We start from the raw sequence: 13359 nt of genomic DNA, 5'->3' as shown, positions 1-13359 counted from the left end.
GATCATTAAATCAGTGATTACGGCTTTGCCAAACCATGTGATGTCTGTGTACCGGTTGCCGAAAACTACAGTGAAGAAGCTCACAGGTGCAGTCGCCCAATTTTGGTGGAGCCCAGGAGGTAGCACAAGAGGTATGCATTGGAAATCATGGGATAAAGTATGTGCCCATAAAGACAATGGTGGGTTGGGTTTTAAGGATTTGACTGATTTTAATACGGCAATGCTTGGGAAACAGTTGTGGCGGCTGATCGAGAAGCCAAATTCCCTCTTTGTTCGAGTCTTCAAAGGACGGTATTACATGAATTCTTCACCCCTGGAACCGATTCGCCCATACTCCCCGTCATATGGCTGGAGGAGTATTACTTCTGCTAGATCTCTGGTTTATAAAGGACTAATTAAAAGGGTAGGAACAGGATCATCTATTTCAGTATGGAATGACCCTTGGCTCCCATCCACTCGCCCGAGACCAGCCAACAAAAACCTACATAATAGTTACCCGGACCTCACTTTAGATTATTTCATTAATCAAGAATCACACACATGGAATGTGCAGGCAATTAGGGACTTGGTGGATCCACAAGATGCAAAAATAATTGAGAGTATACCATTGGGCAGAAATCAGTTGGCAGATAGGAATGGATGGCATTTCACAAAAAATGAAAAATATACGGTACAATCAGGATATCAGGTAGAAAGGAATTATCCTGACAAGGAGAAAACCACCTGATTTTTATGGCCCTAATGTGGATATCCTTAAGGCATACTGTTGGAAGGTGAGGTGTCCTCCGAAGCTAAAACACTTTCTTTGGCAGCTGGTATCTGGTTGTATAGCGGTGACGAAAACATTAAAAGCACGAGGGATGCAAGGAGACACCTGCTGTGCCAGGTGCGGAGCTCCGGAGGAATCAATAAACCATGTGTTTTTTGAATGTCCTCCAGCACGTCAAGTGTGGGCATTATCCAAGATCCCATCAAATCCAAACATTTTCCCAATTGGCTCTCTTTTTGCTAATATGGATCATCTATTCTGGAGACTTAATCCAAAAATGGTGGATCACCAGTTTGCATGGATATTATGGTATATTTGGAAGGGTCGGAACAACAAAGTGTTCAGTAATTTAGATATGGACCCAAGAGACATGCTGAGATTGGCAGAAGTGGAATCAACATTGTGGGCTGAGGCACAAGTTATTAAAGATCGTAGATTGGTACAGGAAGTACAAGTACGGCCTGATATAGGGACCATAGGACGATGGTGTTTCACGGATGGTTCTTGGAAAGATAAGGATTTTTTTTCAGGACAAGGATGGCATAGCACGCTGCCAGGGTTTGATGGCTTATTGGGAGCACGAAATGTAAGGGCATCCCTCTCACCTCTTCATTCGGAGATGGAGGCATTGATTTGGGCGATGGAATGTATGCGAAATTTAAGGCAGTTTCAGGTTACGTTTGCAACGGATTGTTCTCAACTGGTGAAGATGGTTTCGGAACCAGAGGAATGACCAGCATTTGAAAGCTACCTGGAAGATATCAAGACTTTGCGACAAAGTTTTGTCAACTCAGAAATTGTTCATGTTCCTAGGACGGAGTACAAAAGGGCGGATAGCTTGGCACAGAGTGCTCGGCAACAACTGTCTTTCGTCGTGCACATGGATGTAGTTTTACCACCTTCGTTTACAGAGTCTACATGAGTCTGTAAATGTTTGCTGTCAAAAAAAAAAAAAACATATTTGGCACGTTTGAGATTAGATTTTAAATATGTTTCGTAATCTCAATCGTTAAGAAGATAAACTTTTCAATTCTTTTTATCAATAAAAGGAGTTTGAATCTGAATCGTTAAGAAGATTTAAAATATGTTTGATACAATAATTAAAATTATCTAAAATGTGACTAAGTTCTTATTACTAGTATAGTAATTTGGCACTTGAAAGAATTTGAACCACAATCATTCTTTATAAACTTCATAGAGGGTTGCAACAGCTTCAAAAGCCTATACATCATATTTATCCAGAAGAATTATTACTAGAACTAGAAATTACAGTAAAATATAAGTATGGTGAGATTACGTAAGAAGACGACTGCCTTGAGGCTAAAAATGGTGTCTCCGATGGTTTCTTTCTCCACACGCACTATGTACTCACTCTCTTCGTTCTTAAATTAGAATTTTAATAAAGCTTGTACGGCTTAATATGGATTCACATTTCAATATGGGTATTAACTATTAAGTAAAGGAAGAAGGAAACGATGACTCACTGATCATAAATCAACTCATCCAAAACTTTTTAATGTGTTTCGATGTTGTAATCGGATCAACATCGAAGTATCTACCATTAACAAAACCATTAACAAAAGGGTTACTCGAAAGCATTGATATGAGCAAGTGAAACATCTTTCAAGTCCGAATTCTGTAATAATTAAAACCTATTGAAAAGGGATTATTTTCATCTACTCCATATATCTTATGTTAGTTATGTCAAAACACTCCAAGACTATCTCATTGGAAAATTACGTTTTATAAATCCATCCAAATCCCATATTAGTGTTTGGAAACTAACATTAGCGTTTATATTTGAATGATGAACAAAAACAAACAATAAATAGATAGATAAACACTGTGTAGTGTGTTCCCTCGTGGCTTGATATAATTTGAATTGATAAAAATACAAATAAATTTTGCCGCGCTTCAGTCAAACCCTAGCAAGTAGCAAGTGAAACCGAGCCCGCCTGCTGCGTAGGTTAGATAAGGGTTCGTTGCTTTAAATGACACGAGATCTTGCTTCTGAATTCAACCCCAAAACAGCCAAACTCTTCACTTTCTCAACGTTTAGCTTATGAATCACAGTATTTATCACATTCGCTTTTAAATAAGATACTAGTAATATGTACTTAATATTATAGAAGTTGTAAATACATATATGAATATATTCTCATAAGAGGTATTTTTCTTTGAGGCTAATAATAGTATCGCCAAGGCTTGATTTCAGAGGAGTGAACTCAACTCCCAAATTCTTCACTTTATCCACACACATTTTGCAATTGATTCCCTCCATCTCACCTTCTACATTCCTAAAATAAAGTTAAAAGATGTTATGTTTCTTGGTAATCCCCTTGATAAAGTTTATGGTAGGATGGTTATATATAAAGGAAGAAATGGATAGAGAACTCACGGATCATCAATACACAAATTTGGAAATAATTCATGCATAGTCTCTTTAATGTGGTTTATCGTCACACTCTGGCCGCTGATAATGTATCTACCATTGGCGGAAGGAGATTCCAACGCTTTGACATGAGCCAAAGCAACATCTCTCACGTCCACGAAGCTGTAGTATCTACAGTTGAAAGGGTTCTTACCCTTTACTATATCCACAATGATCTCTACCGAAAAGTTAAGGGTTGGTTGCAAAAGTGGGCCGATTATAAATCCTGGATTTATCACGACCATGTCCATTCGGTTGTCTTTAGCAAATTGCCATGCTACATTCTCTGCCAGTGTTTTGGAGAGTGGATACCATAACTGAAGAGGAACGAGAAACATGTAAGAATTTATTAATCTAATTCTCAAAATTGATATGTCACAAAAAAAAATCCAAAGGACCTTTCTTTCCATGCAAACATTTGAATCAGAGAAGAAAGTCTCGTCCACCACATCGTTTGGCTCCAAAGGGGGTTGACGAACAAGAACCGCAGCAGTGGACGATGTTACAATGACTCTTTTGACGGAGGAAGTTTTCTTGCATGTGTTAAGGACGTTAAAAGTACCCTTTACGGCTGGATCTATTAGCTCAGTCTGATAACATTTTAATAAATTTTCTTTAGGACTTTAAAAACAGTTCTGTTAAATTAATAGTAAAATTTGCAAGTTCTATAACAAACCTGAGGATCCGTGACGATGAACTTAACCGGAGAAGCTGTATGAAAGACAGCGTCACAACCTTCGATAGCTTGCTCGAAGGAACAATCTTCCAAAAGATCTGCTTTGAACAGTTTTAGTCTTTCTTTTGCACCCTCAAGTGCAAGAAGATGTTCTGTTTCCGCCGTGTCCGCTAATGAAAAAAATATAACATATATATATGTCGTCAAAGTGCAACTCTACAAGTCTTACTACTGATCGATGCTTTGGAGAGGATTAAAAAATTCCGTAGTTAATAGGAGTATAATTGAATCAAATGCGTAGAATTAAAGAAAAACTAAATAGATGCTCCGTTTTTGGGAAAGGCTGAAATGTCATCATTCAGCAAAACACATATATAAAAAAAATGGTAACAGTGATAGTAAAATAAAATAGAAGTAACTAATCAAAGAAATATCAGTTTGAACTTTATGATTTATAACTGGAAATGTATTGCGGTGTTTTAGGTAAAAAGACATGTATTAGAATCTCCCGTTTATGTGTGTTCAGCAACTTTTAATCATCCCCAAGAAATGCAGTCTCGTGGCTTGGATAAGAGAGGAGGAAACAAACTTGGGTTTTGAACGGTAGCTCTGACGGTGTAGCCACGGAGGAGCAAAAGCTTAACAATCCAAGAAGCTATGTAACCGGAAGATCCGGTGACGCAGACCACTTGTCCTCCGCCGTTCATCTCTCTTTTAGATGAAGAGAAGAGAGAAATTTATTAATAAGTTTTGTAATGTTGGTCAAATACGTATATTTTAGGAGATAAAGTGAATGGTCGTGCATCTTTTGGACTGTTTAACGTGTGGATCTAGCGAATTCAACATTGCTTTCGCCCGTTTCATAATCTTAAATGCTAAGAAGCTGCTTAGAATTTTCTTTTCCTTTTTAATAAATAACAGGAGTTTGAATCTGAATTGGTTACGTAATTGACACGTTTATAATTACAGTTTTTTTTTAATATGTTTGGCTAGGAGTGGGCGTTCGGGTACTCATTCTGGTTCGGTTCGGATCTAATCGAGTTTCGGATTTTCGGGTTTAAAGATTTCAGCCGCATTCGGGTATTTCTAAATTTTGGTTCGGGCTCGGTTCAGATCTTTGCGGGTTCGGTTCGGGTTCGGATAACCCATTTAAATTATTTTTAAAATTTTAATATTCACCTAAAATTTCTCAAAATTTATAAAACAAAATAATATATTACATTTAAATTTGTATAATATATGTCAAAATACCTAAAATTAACATATAAATTGGTTTGATTTGAATATTTGGATAGAAAATCAATAGATATTTCAAGCATTTTGGTATTTAAAATATATTTTAACTATTTTAGACATTTACTTTTGACTATTTATGCATATTTTCAAGTATTTTAGACAACTTAAAAATATCTTATATATTTTGGATGTTTTTAATATCTATTAAATCTAAAAATAAGTAATATATTTAGGTATATAAATCTATTTTGGTTACATTCGGGTACCCGTGATACTTCGGTTCGGGTCGGATTCGGTTTCGGTTCTTTAGATACTAAAATTTTGAACCCGTTTGGATATTTAATCAATTTTGGTTCGGGTTTGGTTCTATTTTTTCGGATCGGGTTTGGTTCGGTTCTTCGGATCCGGGTTTTTTGCCCAGCCCTATGTTTGGCAAAAGAATTATAATTCGGCTAAGAACCGGTTCGTGTAAAAACCGACCCGGTCTTTTTATCATGTTGGGTCTTGTGTGGAGGACCGCAGATCTTGGACCCGACCCGTTCCAAATCGAGTTCCGATAGATTATTCGAAAATTTCGAAACTTCTAGTATATAGTAGATTTTTTTTGTCGGCAACTAGACAGTTTCATACAGATTCTATAAACCAAACCGGTAGATCAGCATCCATATGGACAACAAAAGACAGTTGCTTCTTTGCACTCCGTGCAAGGTTATCCATCCTTTTGTTATGTGTTCGAGATACATGGATGAGCTCCAAGCTATTGAAATTTCTCTTCAAGATCTTTATGTCTTCCAGATAACTTGTAAATGCTGGTCATTCTTTTGGTTCCAGAATCATCTTCACCAACTGAGAATAATACGTTGCAAAAGTAACATTATATTGCCTTAAATTCTGTATACATTCCATTACCCAAATAAAGGCCTCGATCTCAGAGTGCAGTACTGACTCGATCTCAGAGTGCAGTACTGACTCGCTCTTGTATTCCTCTCCCCAAGTAAAACATCAAAACCTTTCAGGGTACTGTACCACCCTTGTCCGGAGTAGAGGTCATGATCCTTCCATGATCCATCCGTAGAACACCATCAACCTGGGATAACCGATACTGTTGCTACTTTCGCGGGTGGTCTAGATTGACCAATTCCCTGTATAAGTGAACTTTGCGCCTCATTCCAACGTAATGTCTCTGTTTCTGCCAATTGAAGAGTATCTCTAGGGTCAATATCCAGATTGCTGAAATCTTTATTATTTCGTGCCTTCCATATATACCATAGTATCCCGGCAAAGTAATGATCTTCCAATGTCGGCTGAACTTTCCAAAATAAGTGATCCATATTTGTAAAAGTGATGTAGTAGGAAAAATATCTGGATTCAATGAGATTCTTGAGAGTAGGCATGGGTGTTCGGGTACCCGTTGGCATTCCGGTCGGGTTTTTTGGGTTTTCGGATTTTCGGGTTTACGCTTCTAGGTCTCATACTAAAATTTTATTAGTACGGGTCGGGTTCGGATAATAACACTTCGGGTTTGGTTCAAAATTGTATTGCATCATAAAACCCATAAAGTAATTATATATCGTACGGATTCGGGTTATATCGGTTCGGTTCGGATATAACCAAAGTTAAAAACAAATTTTTTGAAGTAAAACATAAAGAAAAACATCTAAATTAAATAAAAATTAATCCATCACATATAAAATTGATAAAATAACAATAAAATGTTAAATCAAGCATGGAAACAAACATCATTTGTAAACAATATGTATTGCCTTATAGAGAGTGGACTTTTTATTTCAATGAGCAAATTATAAAATACTTATTTATAACTAATTGTGTACTTAAAGCATTTCTTAGAATTTTAATATTTATTATTATATATAATATTACCACAAATATTGAATTTAATAATTGGAATACTTATATATATTTCAAAATATTTATATTAACTATTAATTTCGGATTTTTCGGATTTTTCGGGTTACTCGTTCGGGTTCGGTTAATAACACTTCGGGTTCGAATATTTTTTGTACCACCCTACGAGACCCGTTCGTGTATTTTTTACGTTTCGGGTCGGATAACGGGTCAGGTTTTTCGGTTCGGGTTCGGTTCGGATTTCGGGTTCCGGATTTTATGCCCAGGCCTACTTGAGAGTGTCCAAATCTGAACCGCCGGTGGGCATTCAAAAACCACATGATTTATAGATCATTCAGGATCTCCACATCTTATACAAATTGTATCTCTTTGTATTCCCCTTGCTTTTAAAATTTTCGTAACTGCTATGCATCTTGATACCAATTGTCATAAAAAATGTTTCATCTCGTACTTTCCAGCAGAAAGCCTTCAAAGGAGCGATCGATGGACTAAACTCTGTTGAAGTTCTTTCTCTATCCGGGTACACTTGTTCAACTTGATAAGCACATTTAACCATATATCTCCCATTGTTAGTAAAATGCCATCCATCACGATCAGTCGTCTGAAATCTGCTTAACGGTATGCCTTATATAATTTTGACATCATCTGGGTCTACCAGACTCTGAATTGCCTGTAAGTTCCATGTCCTCAAATTTTCACTGATGAGAGAATCCACTGTTAGGTCTGGATAAATATGGTGTTGGTTTTTATTTGCTGGTCTCGGGCGAGTGGATGAGAGCCAAGGATATTCCATACTGAAATAGATGATCCTGATCCCACCCTTTTGATTAGTCATTTGCTAACCAGAGATCTAGCAGAGACAATACTGCCCCAACCATAGGACGACGAGTACGATCGAACTCGTTCCATGGGTGATGCATTTCTGAAATACTGTCCTTTGAAAACATGAAAGAATATTGTGTTTGGTTTCTCTATTAGCCTCCAAAATTGCTTTCCAAGCATAAATGTATTAAAATCTATGAGGTCTTTAAATCATAAGCCTCCTTCCTCTTTTGGACTACAAATTTTGTCTCGTGATTTCTAATGCATACCTCTTGTATTACCTCCTGGGCTACACCAAAATTGTGCCATTGCTGTTTTGGGTATGCGAAAGCAGGACATTACATGGTCGGGGAGAGCAGTTACCACTGATTTTTATAATCACTTCTTTTCCTCTCTTCTTTGAAAGTCCATACATTTACCCTATAGTTTAATCAATCTTGCACAAACCCAAAACCTTGTATTTTTGATCCTCCCAAATTCTAAAGAATTCCTAAGTATGATCCCATCCTACCAAGATTTTGTATCCCTAAAATGCCCCGAAATTCTTGTCTGATGGGTTCTTTAATCTTGTGTCCGAATTGAATCGAAGATTTGTCAAAATTTATCTGCTTACTCGATGCCCTTTCGTATTCCCTGAGAATCCTAAGAATTACCCGAATTCCTCATTGTTTCTCTACAAAAAAGAGACTATCATCTGCAAAAAGCAGCTGTGGAATTGAGGGACATGCTCTTGCAACATTTATGCATGTTAATTTTTTCTCTCGTTCAGCCATTTTAATATTCATTACATGCGCTTTCGTACGCATAATGAATAAATAAAGAGATAAATGATCTCCCTGCCGTAGGCTCCTCTGGGGAATTTTATGTCCTTTTGGATGACCGTTCAGTAATACTTTGTATTGTAGTGAAGAAATATATTCCATCATTAACTGGATTCGGTGCTGATCGAACCCCATATGGAAAAGTAGTTTTTGAATAAAAATTCATTCCAATCTATCACAGGCTTTACTCATATATGTTTTATGGCCATAAATGTATTAGATACTAGTGGTTTTCCGGCGCTACGTGCCGGTTTCGTATGTTTTATTCTTAAATGAATTTATAATTTATTTTATGGTTTTAGTAAAAAAATTGTTCAAAAAATATGAAGATGAAAATACGTCGAAAGAAAAAAATATTTTTTTTGATCCATTTGATCTTGATTAGCGACCGTAGTAGTATTATTTTGTTTTGAAGTTGTTTAGTTCCAAATGAAATATCATAAGTGGTCATGATTGATTGATTTAATAAAAGTATAATAAGAAGATGATAATCGTAACAAAATTAATTTAGTTGAACTTTAAACATAAAGTAAGGTTGAGTTTAGAGAAAAAAATGTAAAATGCTTATGTTAGTAATGGCTGTCTTATGCCAATTACATTGCATTTACAATATGCATTAAGGATTCATTTGGGAGGCGTATAGTCACCTGCAACTGTAACAGTTTAATTTGTGTGTCAGGATAGTAATTGTTGACGATGTTTAACGTATCACTGTTACTAATATTGTGAACCTTATGGTCCTTATCTTAGCTCTAAATCTGACTTGGAACATGTTTCAAACTGTCATTGGCAGACGCGGAGTGGCCGATACGTTGGACGCAATGATGGTCGTGTTTTTTCAATGTTATTGTATTTAAATCTTGTGTGCTTGAAAATTTTGGTGTGTGAACTTCTGATTGTGTAATTGTGTTTAAGTATTTTCAGTTTATTATTCTTAAGCTTGCCCTGAACACCATAAATGTTGGGCCAAAATATGTTTTGCGAGCTCAGCATGTTGCTTATGGGTGCCATTGGAAAGTAAACACTTTTATGTAGCCTAAACGGTTTTATAAGCATTGCAAGTTTGACCGTCCATATGCAAGAGTACATGACTATTGACTTTACGGATCCACATGATGTAAATCTTTTGTTCTGAAAGTGATTTCCATTACTAATTGGAACAACAACCACCGCGTAGAGTTTAAAAAGGAGAAATAGAGCTAAAGAAATTTGAAAGTTTTAAGATGAGAAAAGAACTAAAGAAAATTGAGTATTTTAATATAGATTCAAAGGAAATTGAAAGAAACAAAACAAATTATTTGATAAAGAGAAGACGTGGTTGTTTATTAAGTTCTCATAGTAGACTCATTCCAAACGTGGGTTCTACGGTGGATTCTCATCCAAAGCAATTTGTTCTTTGGCTGATGCTTTATGTCCTGCAAGTGAACCATCAGATGTTGATGGCGCCTCTGTAACACAGCAGGTGTTATCATTTATCAACTTTGGCATCTGATCCTGTTGCTACAACTTCAGGCTGCGCTGCTTCAGGGGTGCACCTTCCTTATTAATAAGGCAAAAAACACAGAGATTATATACTTTAGATAGCAGCAAATTGACATTAAGAAAAGAGACCAACATTTACAACAAAGGCTGGCGAAGGTGCAAGCTCTTGCGAAGGAAAAACGCAAGAAACCGTGAAGGTTTGGTGCTTTGAAGTAAAATTGAAGTCCTTTAACTTGAGCTGGAAGGTGTAGGTATTCCCAAAAATCTCAGCAAGGAACCGAGGCAGGTCCGTGTCAATCTGAGCATCAACACCTATCCCCTGCAAACCAGTTTACAACATTGTATATGAATCATCACGGAAAAGTAATAGTAAAAGTTAATTGTTAGTGCTTGATTATAGGTTATACCACAATATGTGTAGCCTCAGAAGCTTGAATGTTTCTCAGTTTAACCACCTCCATATCAAAACCAAGGAAAGCCGCTATATCAGTGGCGTCTGACACTGTCAGTATCACTCGGTACCTGTTGTAAGGGAAAGGATAAGTCTACAACATCAGTGCCTGGAAATATATGGCATTTGCTTCTAATAAGCGGAAGATACAAAGTTCCAAAATTTTCTTACTCGAGTGCAGCCACAACATTAGTTTCATTACATGTGACACATGTGAAGGAAGATATCTCTCGTAAAAGTTTCTTTGAAAATCCGGAGCAGCCAATATAACACCAACCATAATCTTGCTGAATTCAGGTCACTTTAGTCATACTCAATTACCTATTAAATTTCAAATAGATCAAATTTATTTAGCAATAGAAGCAAACAAATAAGAAGAATAATCTCAAAGAATATTAAATTTAAATAGATCAAATTTCACCTGAGGATCAGCAATAATAAAATATTGGTTAAGCTCAGCAACAGTTAGAGGTTCAAACTTTTGGGCATGAACCAACTTTGATGAAGACGTTGTCTGGTATGTACCATCGCCTGTCAATCTGCAATGGGATGAGCATGAAAAACAATCAACAAAGCAGAAATTCAATTTCATCAGGATTAGACTGAAGTTGCGATTATCTAATCAGGATGAGGGCACTTATTACTTGTCAAACTCTTCTTTTCATGCAGGTGTCTCAGAATCAAAGTAGATATATGCGCCAGAAGAGGCGTTCAGAAATAACCGGCCTGACAACGCATATGGTTTTTTTAAAGAAAATGTCAGTTCAAAACAAACACTATATTGTATAGATTTGTTGAACCTATGTTAAATGAAACTACAGTGAAAAGACATATAGTCTCTTACCCCCAACAATCTTAGGATTGATGCTGGTGGAACGCACAATTTTAGGCTCTTTCTTGTAGCTATCAAATATTTATGAAATGCAAGAGCCAAAGAATCAAACTTGTAGCTATCAAATATTTATGAAATGCAAGAGCCAAAAAATCAAACATACAAACACAAACATTTACATCCCTGAAAAACCCCAAAGATTTAGAGTCACATGGTGGTATATTTAGAGTATATATTGTAAGAAAAGAAGATTTAACAATTCAAAGTACCTTTGTAGACCCAGAGTTAGCATTACATGCTGGGCCCCCGGTATACTGTCGGTGATTGTGCTCCTGATTGCACTTAGCTCACCAATTATATCTGAAGAATCCTACAAAACCAGTATGATGTAAGGTAAATCTAACAATTTCAGAATGAGGTCAAATAAAGAAACTAAAAAACAACAAACACTCACTTTTGCAAATAATATGCAAACCAACCAGCAATCATCAGAGACTGTCCAAGAAAACACACAATTAAAGGGCTAAGTAAGCAAGAAAGTTGTCATTAGCTGGATCAATATTCAAAACAGAGTAATTTAATACTCAGGAAACTAAACAATACCCCCTTTTCATCCAATGTATTATGCGATCTGACCACTGGCAATTGCACCAACCATACCACCCTCATTGGATAGAGAACCAAACATAAAGTACTAATACATGGACAAGAGATCAAAGTTAGGAAGGGAATAAAACCAGACAGTTCTAGACAGAAAGATTGGTTAATTACCTCAGATACAGTAGTTAAACCGAGATCCTTAGTGATCGCAGCTTCTGTTGGAGAATAATAATCACACTGGACCTAAACCATACAAATCAGTCACAACTCTCTACAAATGGAAAAGAACAAAAGTTGAAAGGGTTGAACTTTCTTCTTACAGTGAAACCAAATTGAATATGACTAAGCGCAGCGATCAGAACACATGCAAAAACATAGATAGAGCTGTCTCTGATAACTCGAGACGAACCCATCATACGCGACTCTCTTGAACCCATCTGACACCAACTCCCTGTGTGTATGAAAGGTCATCTTAGATCATTCCTGGCCTCCTCTGTATCACTCATCTTTTGGTTCTTGACTCTACACTCTGAGAAGATCGGCATAGAAGAAGTTGAAAAGACGATGAGAAACCTAATACTCTTAATTGGGCTGTATAAAAACTTTTATAAAGACCAATAAAACATAGGAATGAGCCAACATCAACATATATAAGAGAAACTCATTACAATGAACGTAACGAAAACACACACTTTTATAGGATACGTGTCATCTTTTGCCATGTGCTAAATGATGACGTGGACACACGAGAAATGAGAAAAATTTTCTTTATTTATATAGATAGACTAGGATAAGATCGGCACAATGGGCATGGTGAGTTTATTTGTATATATTATCGATAGTTTCTTTTATATATTTGATCATTTTATTTATATATATAAAATATTTTTTGTTGTTATTATATAATTTCTTTCCGATGGATCGGATCAATTTTTATTAAAAATAATGGAACAAAACTATAATTAATACATCATGGGTTGATCGGATTGGACATTAAACAAATTATGACATAAAAACCTTATTTTTTCCATCGAACACATTCTTGAAAAAAATGAACAGTATTGTTTTCACAGTTGAATTATTTTGACTTTTATATTTCATATAATTTTTAAAGCTTTCAAATCAACCATCGAATTGATACATGTCATTTTAATGTTCTTAGTCGTATATTTAATGAAAACTTACATTTTTGTAATTTAAAGTCGTTTTAAAAAATTCAAAATATAACATATAAGAAAAAATCTAACATATAAGAAAAATATAACATATAAGGTGTCCTCATTTTTGTATTTTAAAGTCGTTTTAAAAAAAAAATTGCATATAATGTTTCATCATTTTTGTAATTTAAAGTCATTTTAAAAAATTCAAAATAT

The 13359-nt window shown here is 35.8% G+C and overlaps 1 protein-coding gene and 1 long non-coding RNA gene across 6 annotated transcripts; both read right to left on the bottom strand.

Annotated features, from left to right (window-relative positions):
• Window positions 1-2865: 2865 nt before the first annotated feature.
• Window positions 2866-4656, bottom strand: LOC106295826 (tetraketide alpha-pyrone reductase 1-like). 2 transcript variants are annotated; one of them, XM_013731821.1, is made up of 5 exons: window positions 4466-4654; window positions 3877-4046; window positions 3599-3790; window positions 3168-3517; window positions 2866-3066 (listed from the first exon to the last, which is right to left on the bottom strand). In XM_013731821.1, the coding sequence occupies exons 1-5, from the start codon at window positions 4581-4583 to the stop codon at window positions 2928-2930; spliced, it is 969 nt and encodes a 322-aa protein (XP_013587275.1). In that variant the 5' UTR covers window positions 4584-4654; the 3' UTR covers window positions 2866-2927. The 2 variants fall into 2 exon arrangements, with proteins under 2 accessions (XP_013587275.1, XP_013587276.1); XM_013731822.1 differs by having other exon boundaries at window positions 2967-3058; window positions 4466-4656.
• Window positions 4657-9814: 5158 nt separating this feature from the next.
• On the bottom strand, window positions 9815-12587 carry LOC106295828. 4 transcript variants are annotated; one of them, XR_001261049.1, is made up of 12 exons: window positions 12307-12587; window positions 12158-12229; window positions 11990-12080; window positions 11841-11881; window positions 11656-11756; window positions 11399-11569; window positions 11199-11280; window positions 10976-11093; window positions 10726-10875; window positions 10511-10625; window positions 10237-10422; window positions 9815-10156 (listed from the first exon to the last, which is right to left on the bottom strand). It is a non-coding gene; the product is annotated as an uncharacterized LOC106295828 (long non-coding RNA). The 4 variants fall into 4 exon arrangements; XR_001261046.1 differs by having other exon boundaries at window positions 9817-10160; XR_001261048.1 differs by having other exon boundaries at window positions 9817-10160; window positions 12158-12223.
• Window positions 12588-13359: the final 772 nt, after the last annotated feature.

The sequence above is a fragment of the Brassica oleracea genome, chromosome C5, assembly GCF_000695525.1.
Source record: "Brassica oleracea var. oleracea cultivar TO1000 chromosome C5, BOL, whole genome shotgun sequence".
In the NCBI taxonomy this organism is placed as follows: domain Eukaryota; kingdom Viridiplantae; phylum Streptophyta; class Magnoliopsida; order Brassicales; family Brassicaceae; genus Brassica; species Brassica oleracea.
Note: the sequence above shows the minus strand (reverse complement) of the source record. Positions and strands in the feature narration are given on the sequence as shown.